Source organism: Balaenoptera physalus (assembly GCF_965194825.1).
Source record: "Balaenoptera physalus genome assembly, chromosome: 14".
In the NCBI taxonomy this organism is placed as follows: Eukaryota; Metazoa; Chordata; class Mammalia; order Artiodactyla; family Balaenopteridae; genus Balaenoptera; species Balaenoptera physalus.
This window is the reverse complement of record NC_138893.1, coordinates 84,517,467-84,533,547: the sequence shown is the minus strand read 5'-3', so window position 1 is coordinate 84,533,547 and position 16,081 is coordinate 84,517,467. Positions and strand designations below refer to the sequence as shown.

At 37.3% G+C, this 16,081-nt stretch overlaps 1 protein-coding gene across 2 annotated transcripts in view; it reads right to left on the bottom strand.

The window, feature by feature from the left end:
* MICU1 (mitochondrial calcium uptake 1) overlaps nt 1–16,081 on the bottom strand; it is a 217,391-nt gene that overhangs the window by 61,635 nt on the left and 139,675 nt on the right. For both annotated transcript variants that reach the window (XM_082424548.1, XM_082424547.1), the window contains one exon: nt 15,470–15,667. In XM_082424548.1, coding sequence (XP_082280674.1) covers nt 15,470–15,667 — 198 coding nt within the window. The remainder of the gene's footprint in view (nt 1–15,469; nt 15,668–16,081) is intronic.

Sequence of the window (16,081 nt, the reverse complement as noted above, 5' to 3'; positions counted from 1 at the left end):
TATTGAACGTATGCAAATTATTATGTTGGCAAGAAAAATAAAGAGACTCAGCAGGAAAAAGAAAAAAAGTTCTTGAGGAGTGTTTGGAGACAGGTATTTAAGAAATAATCAGATGACTGTATAATTAACTTATCTGAAGAAAAAGTACAGGGTGCTTTGGAAATACGTAACATAAAATGAAGTCTAGGGGCTTCCCTGGGGGCACAGTGGTTAAGAATCCACCTGCCAGTGCAGGGGACATGGGTTTGAGCCCCGGTCTGGGAAGATCCCACATGCCGCGGAGCAACTAAGCCCATGCGCCACACTACTGAGCCTGTGCTCTAGAGCCCATGAGCCACAACAACTGAGCCTGCGTGCCGCAACTACTGAAGCCCACACTCCTAGAGCCTGTGTTCCGCAACAAGAGAAGCTACCGCAATGAGAAGCCCGCGCACCGCAACAAAAAGTAGCCCCTGCTCACCACAACTAGAGAAAGCCTGTGCGCAGCAACGAAGACCCAACACAGCCAAAAATAAAAATAAATAAACTAAATAAATTTTTTTAAAAAATGAGGTCTAACTGAGCTCTGAGGGATAAGAAGGAGGTAACTAGGGGAAGGGAAAGGAGGAAGTGAGTATTCCAGGCAAATCAACATTAGTGCAATGGCCCTTGGGTGGAAGAGTGATTGGTATGAGATGAACTTGGAGGAAGAGGTGGCAGAGGTCAAATTATACAGAGCCCAGGGGTACTGGTTTAAGTCTTTATTCTAAGAAGAATGAGGAAAGCAAGAGTGGCTATAGTAAGACTAGTTGGGAAGCAACTAAAGTAGCTCAGCCAAAAGATAACTGTAGTTTAGACTCGAATGGTGTTGGATACGGACAGAAGTGGTAACATGAGATGGTGTTTTTGACAGTGATTGTGCGAATGGGTGTGATGAAGCTATCTATGCCTAATAGGTTCTTTTCTGCTTCACACATATTTCTTTGAATGTGTTTCTAGCTACTTGCAAAGCCTATGGTTGCTTGGCTTTCTCACTGCTAACCTGAAGCCTTTACTAAAAGGTCAGATAACTCCTCATTTCTGCCTGGCAGGTCTTTCCTTGCTGGTGCCAGCAGAATGTTCTCATATGTGAAATTATCTTCCTCAAATCTTTAAATTGCTTTTAATATCTTCACTTCTTGGGGTCCTATTAGACTTGCAACACCTGATACATTCATGTGAACGGACAATACAAGGTAATAGGGGCAGTGGTAACTATTAAGCAAGCTGCTCTCGTAATCTCCTGCAGCTCTCCAAAGTAGAAGAGGTCCCCTACTTTCAAGGGTATTTGACCTTAAGAGCTAGATGTAACATCGAAGACTAAGATACTAATATTGGTTGGTCATTCACAACCAATTGGTTGGTCTATCTCTTTACTATAATAGTATAAGTCAAATATAATTCAAATACCCACTTCTTCCCTTCTGGCTGTCATGCAGCTAGGAGGCAAAAATAAGCCTCAAATTATCTATGGAGGAACAGGCTGTCCATGGCTTTGTAATACAGAGAAGACTGCCACATAAACACGAGGTCAAAATTACTGCACCGTTTTCAGTATAGAGGCAAAGAGGAAGTTAATCAGTATTTCAGATCAGAACCAACCAATTAAATACACTAAATTATGTGTATTATGCCACCATGGTAATATAATGAGGAAAATTGTACATTCTTCTGTCACATATTTACCAGCACATGTTGGCAGAGAGAGGCAGGTATTTCAAATATTTGAAACTATCTAATAACTATGGTTTGACATATACTAATTATAGTCTAGCAGTATTCATTTACTAAAACTGTGTAACTTTTACTCTGCTCTGAGGATCTGCCCTGTTGAGCCCTCTGGCAAATGGACATTATGATCACTGAAAAGCCCGAGTGGGAAGGTGAATCTTTTTGGATGACCTCTATAAAGCTGGTTTAGAAGGGCATCTAAGGCTACATCCCATTACGCCAGTTTGAAATTATGTTTCACTAGGCAGAGCAGGCTCCTGGACACAGTTGACAAAGTATGTATAAAACCTGATCAGCTTTGGTGAGCTAATGACTGCATGTTCAAATAAATGGACTTCTTAGTACACTCAGCGGATCAAACAACTCTACAATTTATTATTCTTCCTTGGCATAAATTGAATGCAAAGCCACATTGACATCACATTTGAGGTTATACATACTCACAAGTGAGGAAAACCAAAGAGATTGTTCCCCTAGCCATCATAACCCCTGTAGGAGCATAAAGATATATATATATATTAAAAGTGAACTAAAAAACTTAATTCAAATCTACAGTCAGGAAAAGAATACACCACAATATTCTTTAAGACAAGCTGTGGAGATATACTAAGAGAGTTTTGATTAACCTTTCCTGATGGAGAAAAGACAAAGCCTTCATGGGCTCTTTAAAGTCAAAATAAGATGGGACTTCCCTGGTGGTCCAGTGGTAAAGAATTTGCCTTCCAATGCAGGGGACATGGGTTCAATCCCTGGTCGGGGAACTAAGATCCTACATGCCGCGGGGCAACTAAGCCCACGCTCCACAACTTCTGAGCCCGAGCGCCTCAACTAGAGAGAAGCCCGCGTGCCGCAAACTACAGAGCCCACGTGCCCTGGAGCCTGCAGACCACAACTAGAGAGAAGCCCATGCGCCACAACGAAGAGGCTGCATGCTGCAACGAAAGATCCCGCATGCCACAATGAAGATCCTGCATCCACAATGAAGATCCTACGTGCCTCAACTAAGACCCAATGAGCCATAAATAAATAAATAAATAACAATATTTTCTTTAAAAAGTCAAATTAAGACAAAATCAGTAAACCAACCAGCACAATTTCCCAAGCATTAGAAAAATCCCAGCATTACTTTAGATCCAAACTTAAAAACTAGTCTCAATCAAATTCAACCTGATACTCACTTACTTAAGAAATGCTAAAAATTAGGTCAATTTAGCTGATAGGGGAATTCCTGACAGAGAGCAGAGTCTGTTCCCATTTCTTTAGTTAACATCACTGAATAAGATGAGTTTATACCTAAGTGAATAATTGGAAATTGTGTAAGGGGATAACCAAACAGTAGCTACTTTCTGCCTAAAAGTTCAAAGTCCATTAGACCAAAGAAATAAAAATTTTCAGACATCCAGAAGGTTATCACTAAGCGATGCATTATCCAGGTATTTTAATATGTATCATATTCTATGTATCACGAGTGCAAAACTCCGTAAATCCTGAGTAAAAAAAGCAATCTGTTGGTTTTTAACACATTATTATTTTGTGTTACAGTGGGAATTTTCCAAGTTGATTACAAAATATTTCAGAAAAAATCTACAAAGTACTCTCATAATGGACAGTGATTTCAAAGCGATCTTAACAGACATTTTCCTTAAATTACGAGCATGGAAACTAAAACACATCACATCATTTTGGCTGTACATTTGTTTAAAATGTCCAATACTTCTGCCACTAAGGGGAGCAATATACCATGGTGCATAGCATAAAAGAGATTGAACTCCATCCCTTGGGGGGAAAAATCGAATCCTAGAGATTTAGAAGAGCCTTCTTCATCAATTCAAAAACTGCATAGTAGGGCATATTTCTCTGGAGACAGAAGGGACTGGGACGAGAATATAGCAAGCATGTGCAGAGTCTGGATCACATGAACATGCAGCTGGGTGTCTGGTGAAGTGGAGAGAACTATGGACATATGGTGCTTGAATACTACTAGGAAGCAAGCGTCTTCTGGGAAGGAAGAAAATGGGCTGCAATCCTCTGTTCACTAGATTCACAGCTAATGAAACATGTGGGGGAGGACTGCGGTGACCCTGAGTAGTGCCAGGTGGTCCAGAAAGGCAATGAGGCATCTGCAATAAATCAGCCCAGGGCAGAAAGATAAACTGGTGGTTTGGCCTCTACAGTGAGTCAATTGCTGGGAAAGGGAGAGATGGTGGTAGGTCCATGAGACAGCACTACTGAAGATGGCATGTCACTGGAACTGTTTTTGACACAGCCCTCTGAACGCTACTCTTTTACCCTGGGGAAGGTGGTGAGTGTGCACAGGTGGTACCCTGTACAGATGGTCCCCAGTGTTCCTCATCTCCTAATATTCACTCTTGTGCAGTCTCCTCCCACAATGGACCATGTCATGAGAGCCCTGTGAAGAGGTCCACAGAGGAAGGAACTGAAAGCCTCCTGCCCGTGGGCATGTGAGTGAACTTGGAAGAGGATCCTCCAGCTTAGTCAGGCTTTTAGAGGACTGCAGTTCTGGCTGACACTGTGACTATCACCTAATGAGAGAGAACCAGAAAACCCAGCTAAGCTGCTCTTGGATTCCTGTCCCTTAGAAACTGTGTGATATAATAAATCTTTGTTGTTTTAAACGGCTAAGTTTTAGGATAATTTCTTATGTGATAACAGCTGGCTAATACAGAGTTGTACTGCTCCAATTTTGGAGGGAATGGTTTAGAAACCATCTTCCTACTTTGAAGAACCACTAGAGCTTGAGCAGGAATCTATACCAGCAGTGGTAGTGACACCAATATCAGAGCTGGAGCTGCAGCATCAGACACATTACCTTGGACAAGACCAACTGTGAATCAACCCTATTAACATTAATTCGCCCTACATGTCAGAGAGAGAGAGAGAGAGAGAGAAACAATTACCACCACAACAAAAATAACCCACCAGATAGGTAAGGTACTTGCACTACAGCAAATGAGATGCTTCCAGAGTTTCTGAGTTTGCACTTTGCCAGACTTAATAGCACAGAAAATCCATGAAAACTACTATATAGGAAGGTGAATACTAGTATATTAATATCCTTGGCATTGATGACAGCAATAACTTTGTATTAATGGTTCTGTATATGATGTCCATTAAGGAGACATCGCATGTGTTCAAGGAAACTACTTCAGTTCCTTAATTTCTGGCATCACGCTCCATAATGTATCCACCTGGAAATTTGAAAAATATTACCAAACATCTCACTGAATGATATCTTCCAGCACAATGAATTCAGTACACTTCACTTATTTTTCTAGTTGGAGATACTGGAAATCACTGATTTGGGGTAAAAAACTGAATCAACATAATGACTGTGAAACTGGCAATTTTCTGGAATCTTTTCAAACATTAAAGGTGACAAAACTGCAAAGGATATCAAGATGGGCCACTGGACGGAGATGTCAGGAAGTCACTGATTCTTCCCTCACTTCCTTTTCTGATAAAGCAAGAAGCGCAGGAGACACCAGCAGTCTCTGGGAAGGGTCTCTGTGGAGCAGCCCAACACTAGGCACCAAAACTACAAACAGGCAGCCACAGATGACTGAATAAATGAAGAAACCCTCCTAGAGTGCATGATGGATGCCAGGCATGGTGCTGGGGGCTTTCTTATCTCAGGCAGTCCTCCTTGCAACTCTGTGAGGTGGATATTATCCCAGTCATACAATTGACAAAATAGAGGCTCCCAAGGCCAAAGAGGTAAAACTCAAATTCAGATCGACTTTCTAAAAATCCAAATGACATAGCTGTATACTATTATTCTTTCCACAAATATTTATTGTGCACCTCTTCTGTGCATACCTCCATCATTGTACTTTTCTTCCTGTACTGTAATAACTGTCTAATTTCCCAGACTGATTATATTGATAATTCCTTAAATTCAGGAAGCAGGGTCTACTTGCTTTCGTATATCCAGTATCTAACACAATGCCTGGTGTATACCTAAACACTCAATAATTTAAATTTGTTATTGGTTAAAAAAAAGACTAAGTTTTACATTTTTGGTTTTTATTTTTTCTGCTAGGTAGATAGGCTACCACATCTCAAGGAAAGACTGGTAAAGAAAAGGGGCATCCCCAAAAAGATTTTTTTGGCATTACTTTATTTGAGGTGCTTTTTTTTTAATGCTAAAAATGATTGAAGTAGTTTATATTTCATTCATGCTAATGTTGTGGTAGATTGACACAAAATAAATAAGGAGAATGTGGGTGGGGAAGGAGAAAAGGCATTGACAAAAAATTTTTTTTGTGCTGTTAACTGAATTCAGAGGATAATAACCTGATGTAATACCTATGACCCTCTAAAGTGGCATTTTTGCTCAGAGTCTGAATTCAACAGGCTGTAATGTATTATTCACAAATTACTGTGAAGCTGGCTCCGGTTCCTAAGACATTGTCCAGACTCCCCATTCTCCTCTAAGGTTATGGCAGGCTAGAGGATAAAGCTATTTTTAAAAAAATCTCTTTTCCCTCTAAGAAAGAAAAAAGGCCAAATTAGTTAAAAGAAGGGGAAAAAATAAAAGGACAAACAAGCTTCTTTCCACTCATTAGTACAGTTGTTATTCTTTAAAGCCCAAATTCTTTCTTTTAAAATATCCATAAATTCTGAAGACCGTAATTTTGAAAGGCATCTTCAGAAACATGGCTAGAAGAGGAACAAAAATGGAAAGACCTGCTCAGATCCCTCAGACATCATTTAATCCCAACTTCTTCATTCTAAGTCTGAGTTAGAGGCCAAATTTGATCTTTCTACAGGTCCAGCTAGCTCCAGAAATCTGGAGAAAGTTCTCTCTTCTCTTATCTAGCCCCCTGCTTTTCATGTTTCTTAAGGATCTCTGTAGACCCAGACTTGAAGGCACAGGGACCCTTTACCAACCTGAGAACACCTAAGAGACACATTAATTTAAGTCTGGTTTGGGACAAACTTGATAAGAAAGGTCATTTTCTCTGTCACCCTCTCCTGGCTGTAGTCCCAGTGTTACTCAGCGCTCCCTTGCCTCTTCTCATCTGTTCTACAACCAGAACTAAGAGCGAACAAAAATTCTTTCTTTAGAATTTAGATAGAAGAAATTTCAGACTTAAAGCTGACTCAAGTATTGCCATCTCTGGGAAAACTTCCTGAGCAGTCCCTTGCCCTCTTACTTCACAGACTGATTTACATGTCCCCTTTTATACCCTAATTGCACTGTATAAATCTCTCTAGTACTGTACTTATAACACTGTGCAAGAATTTTTGGTTTATTCAGCTCACTTTTATAAGCTTCTTGGGAGTAGGGACAATATTTTGTTCATCCCTGAATCTTGAGCATTCAGCACAGCTCCTGGAAAGCTAGTATAAGTTAGTGGTTAAGTGCAGACTCTAAAAATGGGCAGAAGGCCTAAAGAGACATTTCTCCAAAGAAAACATACAGATGACCAACAGGCACATGAAAAGATGCTTAGTCTCACTAATTATTAGAGAAATGCAAATCAAAACCACAATGAGGAATCACCTTACACCAGTCAGAATGGTCATCGTTAAAAAGTCTACAAATAATAAATGCTGGAGAGGGTGTGGAGAAAAAGGTACCCTCCTACACTGCTGGTGGGAATGTAAAATTGGTGCAGCCTCTATGGAAAATAGTATGGAGGTTCCTTAAAAAATTAAACATCGAGCTACCATATGATCCTGTAATCCCACTCCTGGGCATATAGCTGGAGAAAACTCTAATTCAAAAAGATTTATGCACCCCTATGTTCACAGCAGCACTATTTACAATAAGCCAAGACATGGAAGCAACCTAAATGTCCACTGACAGAGGAATGGATGAAGAAGATGTGGTACATATATACAATGGAATATTACTCAGCCATAAAAAAGAATGAAATAATAATGCCATTTGCAGCAACATGGATGGACCTAGAGATTATCATATTAAGTGAAGTAAGCCAGACAGAGAAAGACAAATATCATATGATACCGCTTATATGTAGAATCTAAAAAAAATGATACAAATGAACTTATTTATAAAACAGAAACAGACTCACAGACATAGAAAACAAATTTATGGCTACCAAAGGGGCGGAGGGGGAGAGATAAATTAGGAGTTTGGGATTAACATATACACACTACTATATATAAAATAGGTAACAACAAGGACCTACTGTATAGCACAGAGAACTTTACTCAATATCCTATAATAACATATATTGGAAAAGAGTCTAAAAAATAATATATATTTGTATGTATATATGTATAACTGAATCACTTTTCTGTACACTTGAAACTAACAGCATTGTAAATTAACTACACTTCAATTAAAAAAAAAAAAGAGCAGACTCTAGACGCAGACTGCCTAGAATCAAATCTCAGCTCCTCCTTTATTAGACCCTGGGCAAGTTACTTATCTTCTTTGTGCCTTAGTTTTCTTGTTTGTTAAATGTGGATAATTATAATACCAACCTCATAGTGTTGTGAAGATTACAGGAAATAATGTACATAAAGCACTTAGAATAGTGCTTGGCTTATGGTGAACTCTCAAGAGATGTTGGCTAGTATTTTTGTTAGGTAATATGTACTCAAATTATTGTTAAAATGCTTGGTACTGCTAGAGGTCTACACCCACAGACTGTTGTGGCTAGAAGAGTAGGCACAGATTAAACACAGATTATACATTCACAATCATCTTCTTTCATACTACTTTTCATTTTACTGTATCGCATTCAACTATATTGTAAATTAAATATTCTGCTGTAAGACTAAAAAAATTATCACTGTATTCTGAATTCCAAAGAGTTGACCTATGAACTTTTGATATGCTGGTACACAGCTCATTCATAAATTGAGAAGCATTTGTGTTCTACTAAAAAATGGTTGATAAGACTATTTGAATGATAGACTGAGGAAAAATTTCCCTCAGAGAAAGATCCGATTTTCATGATTTATTTATGAGCCCCTTTTTTCTTGTGGCCAGTTTAAAATTAACTTAGAATGTAAATTAGAGATATTTGACGACAGGAAAATCCTGGTGATTGCCAAGTATGATAAAAGGTATGACTAACATATTGACTTTGGAATTGCAACACCATCTGCAAATCAAAAAAAAGTATTAATCTCTAACAGTTTTCTGCACTTTAATGATCAATCTGAAAGGTCAGATTCAGAAGTACTAATTAATGCCTTTTAAAAATCATGCCTAGATCATGTATTTTAAACAACAAAGTATCACTCAACTTTTCCCTTCATTCTCCAAAAAATATGAAACAAAAAAGCACTGTTTTGTATAGTTTTTACAGAATAATTGTCAAGGTTACATTTACAACATCAAAGGAGCTTTATATCACCATGGACATTCTACCATGTATAGTATTTCCAGTCTGATTCTACCTATAAGTCACAAATGAGAGCAAACTTGAGCTACAGGGTATAAAGGGAACTGCAAGAAGTTAAATGAGTTTGGTTTTGGGTGTTACATATCTTCTTTTAATGAGAAGATATATGTAACTCACCCTGAGACCTAACTTGGTTTCATCAGGGCAAGACTTTGAACCTACCTGACAATGTGGTACAGAGAGAAGACAGAATGAGCTTTAAAAAGTGTTGACATCAAGTCATGGGTGACTGATTTATAAGGAATTATTGAGGGCAATTAAATTTTTATTCTATTATTTTTATATATTTCTATTTTTAAAAAAATATTTAATTAATTAATTTATTTAGGCTGTGCCGGGTCTTAGTTGAGGCATGTGGGAGCTTCATTGCAGCATGCGGGATCTTTAGTTGTGGCATGTGGAATTCTTAGTTGTGGCATGCAGATTCCTTAGTTGTGGCATGCAAACTCTTAGTTGTGGCACATATGTGGGATCTAGTTCCCCGACCAGGGATTGAACCTGGGCCCCCTGCATTGGGAGCATGGAGTCTTATCCACTGGACCACCAGGGAAGTCTCTATATTTCTATTTTTTAAAGTGATGATTATTTCCTAAAAAGTCCCTTGGTGTCCCAGGCAAAGAAAGACTAGGTTTAAAACAAGGTTATTAAGATAATAATAAAGGTTTTTTTTTTTAAACCTTTAAACATGTACTTGGCTCCTTAAAGTTATAAATCCCTAAAAGAGACAAGTACTCTTTAATAACCCTTTTAATGACTTTTGGAAAATTCAAGCTGAAAACATCTAAGGATGGAATAAGGAACTATAGATTTATTACTATCCACATTCTGCTTTGTAGAGGCAAAAGTGGAAGAATAAAACTAAAAGAAACCCAATGAACATATCACATTCTGTTTCTTAGATTTAATTAAATCAAAGTCAACTCTCATCTTTAAGTTTCCATAATAAGAGTCAGTTTCCCAGGGAAAAAAAAACCCAAACCAGGATATTAAGATAAAAAGAAATCTGCTCTGCCAAGAGTGTTCTAGTTCCAGAAAGTGTTTGGTTGAAAGCATTCTGGTCTCCTTTCCCACAATCTTTCAGCCAAGAAAAGAGCTGAAGTTTGTCTTTCAATATGGCCCTCTGTATCGGGACAAGAAAGATTTAACTCTACTTTAGTACTTTAAAGAGATGAGTACAAAGATGTCAGCCTGATGATCTAAAGGGTAGGTAATTCTGGAATTCCTTAATATTGAGTTCCTTAATATTTAAATTAAATTAACCCTCATTTTTTTGCTCTACTCTTATTGGTAGATGGGAATAATTAGCATAGTTCTTTATGTTTCCCTGTTATCTTTCTTTCTGACTGAACAAATCTAGTTAACTTCAATATTTTTTTTCTTGAAGACTGGGAATGTAAGACAGTTACTGTTACCCTTTGAAGTATATCTAATTTACCTTCAGATTGTTGATACTCATTCTATCTTAAAATGTGATAATCTTGTTGGTTATGCAATAAGCATGCGAACCCCCAAAACTAATAAAAAGGATCATGCTACAGATTGGAATTCCATTAGATGATACTCTTTCAGTTTCCTTGTTGTGTATTCTGGAGTTGGTTTCTTCCTTCTTGTATAAATTAGTTTTTGCTTTTCTTTGACATAATGACAGCTCCTTTTTCTCCTCCCCCCAAATTAAAATTAATCATAATCTTTCAAAGAGCTCTGTATTACCTTTCATTTTTGACTGACATCTTACTTGCTGTAGTCCTCAAGAAATCAATGAATATATTAACTGAAATTAGACTTGGCACCTGTCTCCAAGGAACTCAGCTAAATAGTTCTTGGGAGACTTAGATGGAATTTTTAATAACTTCAAAAGGGATTTTTAAAAAAACTGTGCATTCTTTTTTTGACATTAAGCCATTATGATTTATTAAAATACATGTATATGTGGCTCTTATATGCATATGAAATTTTAAGTATTTAATTAAATAAATAGTTCATAATTTTATTCCAAGTCATTATAACTCCTTTTCCCAACAGCCTTAAACACAAAGGTATTTCACCATTATTGACTTATCTTTTCTTATAAAACTGTGCATTCTTAAGTCATTCTTTCAAACCCATGCTTTTTGAGTACCCAAATAAAGACATAAGGGTAGAATAAAACAAATATGACCAGAGATAAGAGCATTAGAACACTCTAAAAAAATCTAACAAGTTAATGATTGTTATGAAAAGAAACTAAACGGCTAGTTTATGTAGTATCTTATCAACACAAAAGAACAGTGTATTTCTTCTGTCATAACATTCAACTTGAAGGGCAAAGGAACTGGAAAAACATGGTGCTGAAGAAGGGAGACTATAAATATTCAAGACAATTTCTTTTTTGTTTCTAAATTTCAGAACGTTTTGTTTTTCTTTAGAGCTCTAAATAAGTCAGGCACAGAAACCTCATCTCAGACTAAAAGTAATAACAATCAGATGATGAATAGAAGAGTTCAGTCTGAAAGAGTGAGTTGGAACCCTGGTTGTACCATTTAATAGCTCTGCAACTTTTATCTTTTCGAATTTCAGTTTCTACCTCTGTAACACCGGTATAATACTGCCAAACTCCAATAGGGTTGGGCGAGAACTAAAATAAAGAAGGCATGTAATATCTGTACAATGCCTGGCTCATAGTAGGCATTTGATAAATGTTCATGGACTTTTTCCCCTTCCCTAAACACTGTGGAAATTAAAATTGACAGATAAATAGTGTTCTCTTCACTCTCAAAGCTACTGTGGTGAGAAAAAGATAGAAATAACCAAATGGAGCTATAAGTCTTCTCGATCTAAAATTTTAAAGTAGATAAGTAAGCAGTGAAATAAAACTGGTAAGAGATAAATAGAAAGAATGATGGAACTATAAAACCCATATGAAAGTTAAGATACTGTTAATCATTCTTATTTTCCTCTTGGCTGTGATGATATTATATTTCGTATTCAGTGAGGGGATAAATTACCCAAACTTTGAAAAGTAAAATTAAAAGTGTTTCACAAAAACAAAAACTTCTTCCATTTTCTAGATGTTTTATCAGAAAAATATTTCAAAATGAAAGTAAGGACTTTCAGTCATTCATCTGAGATGACCTGTTTACGTGTCTACTACACGCCAACTGTCATACTAAAGGGCAGAGGGTATACAAAAGAAGGTGAAAGTATCTGTTAAAGGCATAGTACATGCCAAGTGTTTTAGGCATGCACCACTGTGTTAGTTCACTAGGGCTGCCATAATAAAACACTACCAACTGGGTGACAAATAGCAGAGATTTATTTTTTCACAGTCCTGGAGGCTGGAAGTCCAAGAACAAGGTGTAGGCAGTGTTGGTTTCCTCTGAGGCCTCTCTCCTTGGCTTGCAGTTGGCTGCCCTCTTGCTGTCTCTTCACATGGTTGTCCCTCTGTGTACGTACACCCCTGGTGTCTGTGTCTCTTTGTGTGTCCAAATTTCCTCTCCTTATAAGGCTACCAGGAAGACTGGATTAGGGCTCACCCTAATAGGCTCATTTTAACTTAATCACATCTTTAAAGGCCCTATCTCCAGACTGGGGGTTGGGATTCAACATAGCAATTCTGGGGGAAGACACAATTCAGCCTATAAGAAACATCATCTCACTTAATCATCACCGTGTTGTATAAATGAGGATATAGGCTTTGAGAGAATAAATAACTCATCGAATGTCAGATAGCCAGTAAGTGGTAGAAAGAAAATTTTAACCAAGGTCTCGTTATGAGTACACCAAAGCCTTTGCTCTTTCTGCTATTCACACCTCCTCAAAGAATTACACATCTAGTTGGGAAGACACAGTACTGATTGATGAAACTTTGAATATGGGGCTTTTTGATAAGGAGGCACTTATTCATTGAACTTGTGTATTATATGGAAAGAAGGGACTCAGGATTACTAAACATTTATGTAACAAATAGAATATTTATTACGTTTTAGGCTGGGTTCTTTCACAAAAGAGTCTATTGGTTCCCTTACAGGAGGAGTTGCTGACTGTCAAACAGAACAGTCTTGGTATGTCTTGACCCAAAGCCTACAGATGATCCAAGTCAATGTCAAATACAAGAGGGCTTTCTAGATTATCTCAGATATATTCTTAGATATATTCTTAGATATATTCTTCTTAGATAAATAAAATAAATATCTTAGATAAATATCTTAGATATATTCTTTTAGATCTCTTTTCTTCTGCATTTGGGTGTAGGTTATGTGCAGGTATACATGTATGAAATCCCTAATCTGCTTCATAACATTCTACATTTATCTGCTTTATAACATTCTACATTTATCTGCTCTGTAACATTCGTTGGCAATCTACACAATATGTTAGTGGGCTTTAAGCTCTATAGCATCTCAGGATAAAAGACAAAAGTCCCATGCTCTGTCTCTGGAGACTCCATTCAGGAATGAGTGTCAGGCTAGATTGTGGTGAAGCAGGCATCTGCTCCATGCTCTGATAACCTTGTATTGTTGTTTAAAGTTTGTTAAAAGTACCATTCTAGCTTGTGCTTTATTCTCTAACTACATTTGATGGATGTATACTATATGTTAAATTGTAATTACATAATTAATAAGTTAAATAATTTACACTCCTAGATTATGTTATAATGCTTCCAAAGAAGACCATTACAGGTATGCATACTAAGGCATAGGTCTAGAATCCTGGTACATACCAACTCTTACACAAAAACTGTTGGACTCCTCAAAGCCGGAAGTGAAACTCCCACGTGAAAGATGTCCTCCTTATACTACCAGGAAAGAAACAAAGACAGGCAACTGTGGACAAGTAACTAAAATATATGGGGGACTAAAGGAAGATAAGAATTATTTTAACAAGATCTGTTTGTACAAATTACTCTCAACTTTGACTCCCCTTTTCTGGTGATAAGAATGCAAACTTCACAAAGCTAAGTTGCCTCTCTTTGTTCAACTTAGTATATAAACAATTAGGCCTAGCCACTCCATTGGGTCTTCATTTTCCTATGGGGATTCTCATGTATGTGTAAAAATCTGTATACTTTTCTCTTGTTAATCTGTCTTATGTCAATTTAAGACGCAGGCCCAGGTGGAGACCCTAGGAGGGTAGAGGTAAAGTTTTGTGTCCCCTGCACTATATAGACAATAAATATATAGTACTTACCATGTATTATAAGGGCTACAAGAGCCTCCTGAATTGTGGAAAACCATTATTTTGAGGTAAGTTCCTTGAATATTAATTATACCATTTCCAAAAAAAACAGTACAAAAGCACATTCCAAAGTTAGATCTGATTTTTAGTATGATCTATTCTTCTGCTTTTCTCCTAGAGAATGAATATTAAACAGTGTTCTTATCAGTAATGGGAATTCAGTTGTGATTTTTCAAACTGTCTCAACTGAGGGAAGTGGGTGGAAGAGGTGGGAGTAGTATATTAGAATCTCCAGGGAAAAACAGGAGAGCCGATAGAGAAGTAATATTCAGAGTTTAAAAACAAAGCAGTGCTTTTCTCCAATACTTTTATGTGTTTTTAGTCATAGTATTTAATGTTTTGAAATTTCAAGTAACATTAAGGTAGGGCATATGTTAACCAAAAACAGAGGCTGAGGAACACCAGCATAAGGGAATTCTTAATAATCAGAAGAAATCAGAGATTTCATTTTTTTGTCTCCAGACTAAAGTGCATATAGAAGGCATTTAACGAACGTTTTGAACTGAACAGACTCAGTAGCCAATTAACCCCAAACATACTTAATTCAACAAGTACACGCATAGAAAAAGGTAATGCTCTTACAGAGTTGTGTCCAGGAACTGAACACCATGATGGTCTAAACTTTAAGTGGAAAAGTAAATCCCCAAACCCAGTATGACACCTTTGTAACTCTGAGCACATATATTTTTATTTCTGACATTTTGTGTTTCCAGCTGTTACTACCTTTGTAAACTTTCACAGAAAGAGCTCCTTATTATCCCCCTCTCCTTACCCCTTTGGTGCCTTCTACACAATAAACATACATGCTCAGGTTGAGAACTGCTCTGACCCCTGAACTTCTTTTTCCTCAAGCTGAGTATCCAAAGACAACTAAGATTTTCAATTTAGACTTTTTTGGCTTTCAGTCCCAGAACAAACTTATTGTAAGACATATTATTTCCTACTGCTGTCAGGCTGTAGATCACTGATAAGGCTCAAACCAATCAGTTCTCATGGTTGGAGGTAGATTGAAAGAATACTTATAGTGCAGGCCCCTCCCAACCCAGCAGCTCTACGTGCATACATGATGGACAGTGCCCTGAAGTCCAAGGAATACCTACTTCCAGCTTCAGAACATCGTGCTGAAGTTTACGCTGAAATTCAAGGAAGTTTTTGATTGTCAGCTTCCCCTTGAGATCAGCTCCAAAAAAGTAGGTTGTGAGGGCTGAACACAAGCCAGACTTGAGGGTGTTACCAGTTGTAGAACGATCTCTGTGACGCATTCCCATGCTGGTTTGGGAGCGAATGATGCTCTGAACCTAATGGAGAAGCAAACCCCCGTCCAGAAAAACATTACAAGGTGGAAAATATGGAAAAGTAAGAATAGTAACTGACTATCGACTGCTTACTGTTTGCCTACACTGTGCTACAATGCTCTCTTTTTTTTTTTTTTTTTTTTTTTTGCCAAGTCACTTAATTTATTTGAACTTCTGTTTCCTCATCATTAATGTTCCTTTGATGTCTGAAATTTGGTGAAAATTAGATTCCAAGTATACAGAAATATCAGTTGGCTAAGGTTGGTCTGGAAAGACTTTTTTTTTTTTTTTTTTTTTTTTTTTTATGGTGGGGGTAATCTTGTGTGTGGTTTTTTTTTTTTTTTTTTTTTTTTTTTTTTTCACACACACACACTGTATTTTATTTTTACAAGAGATAAATAGACTGACACCAAGCAT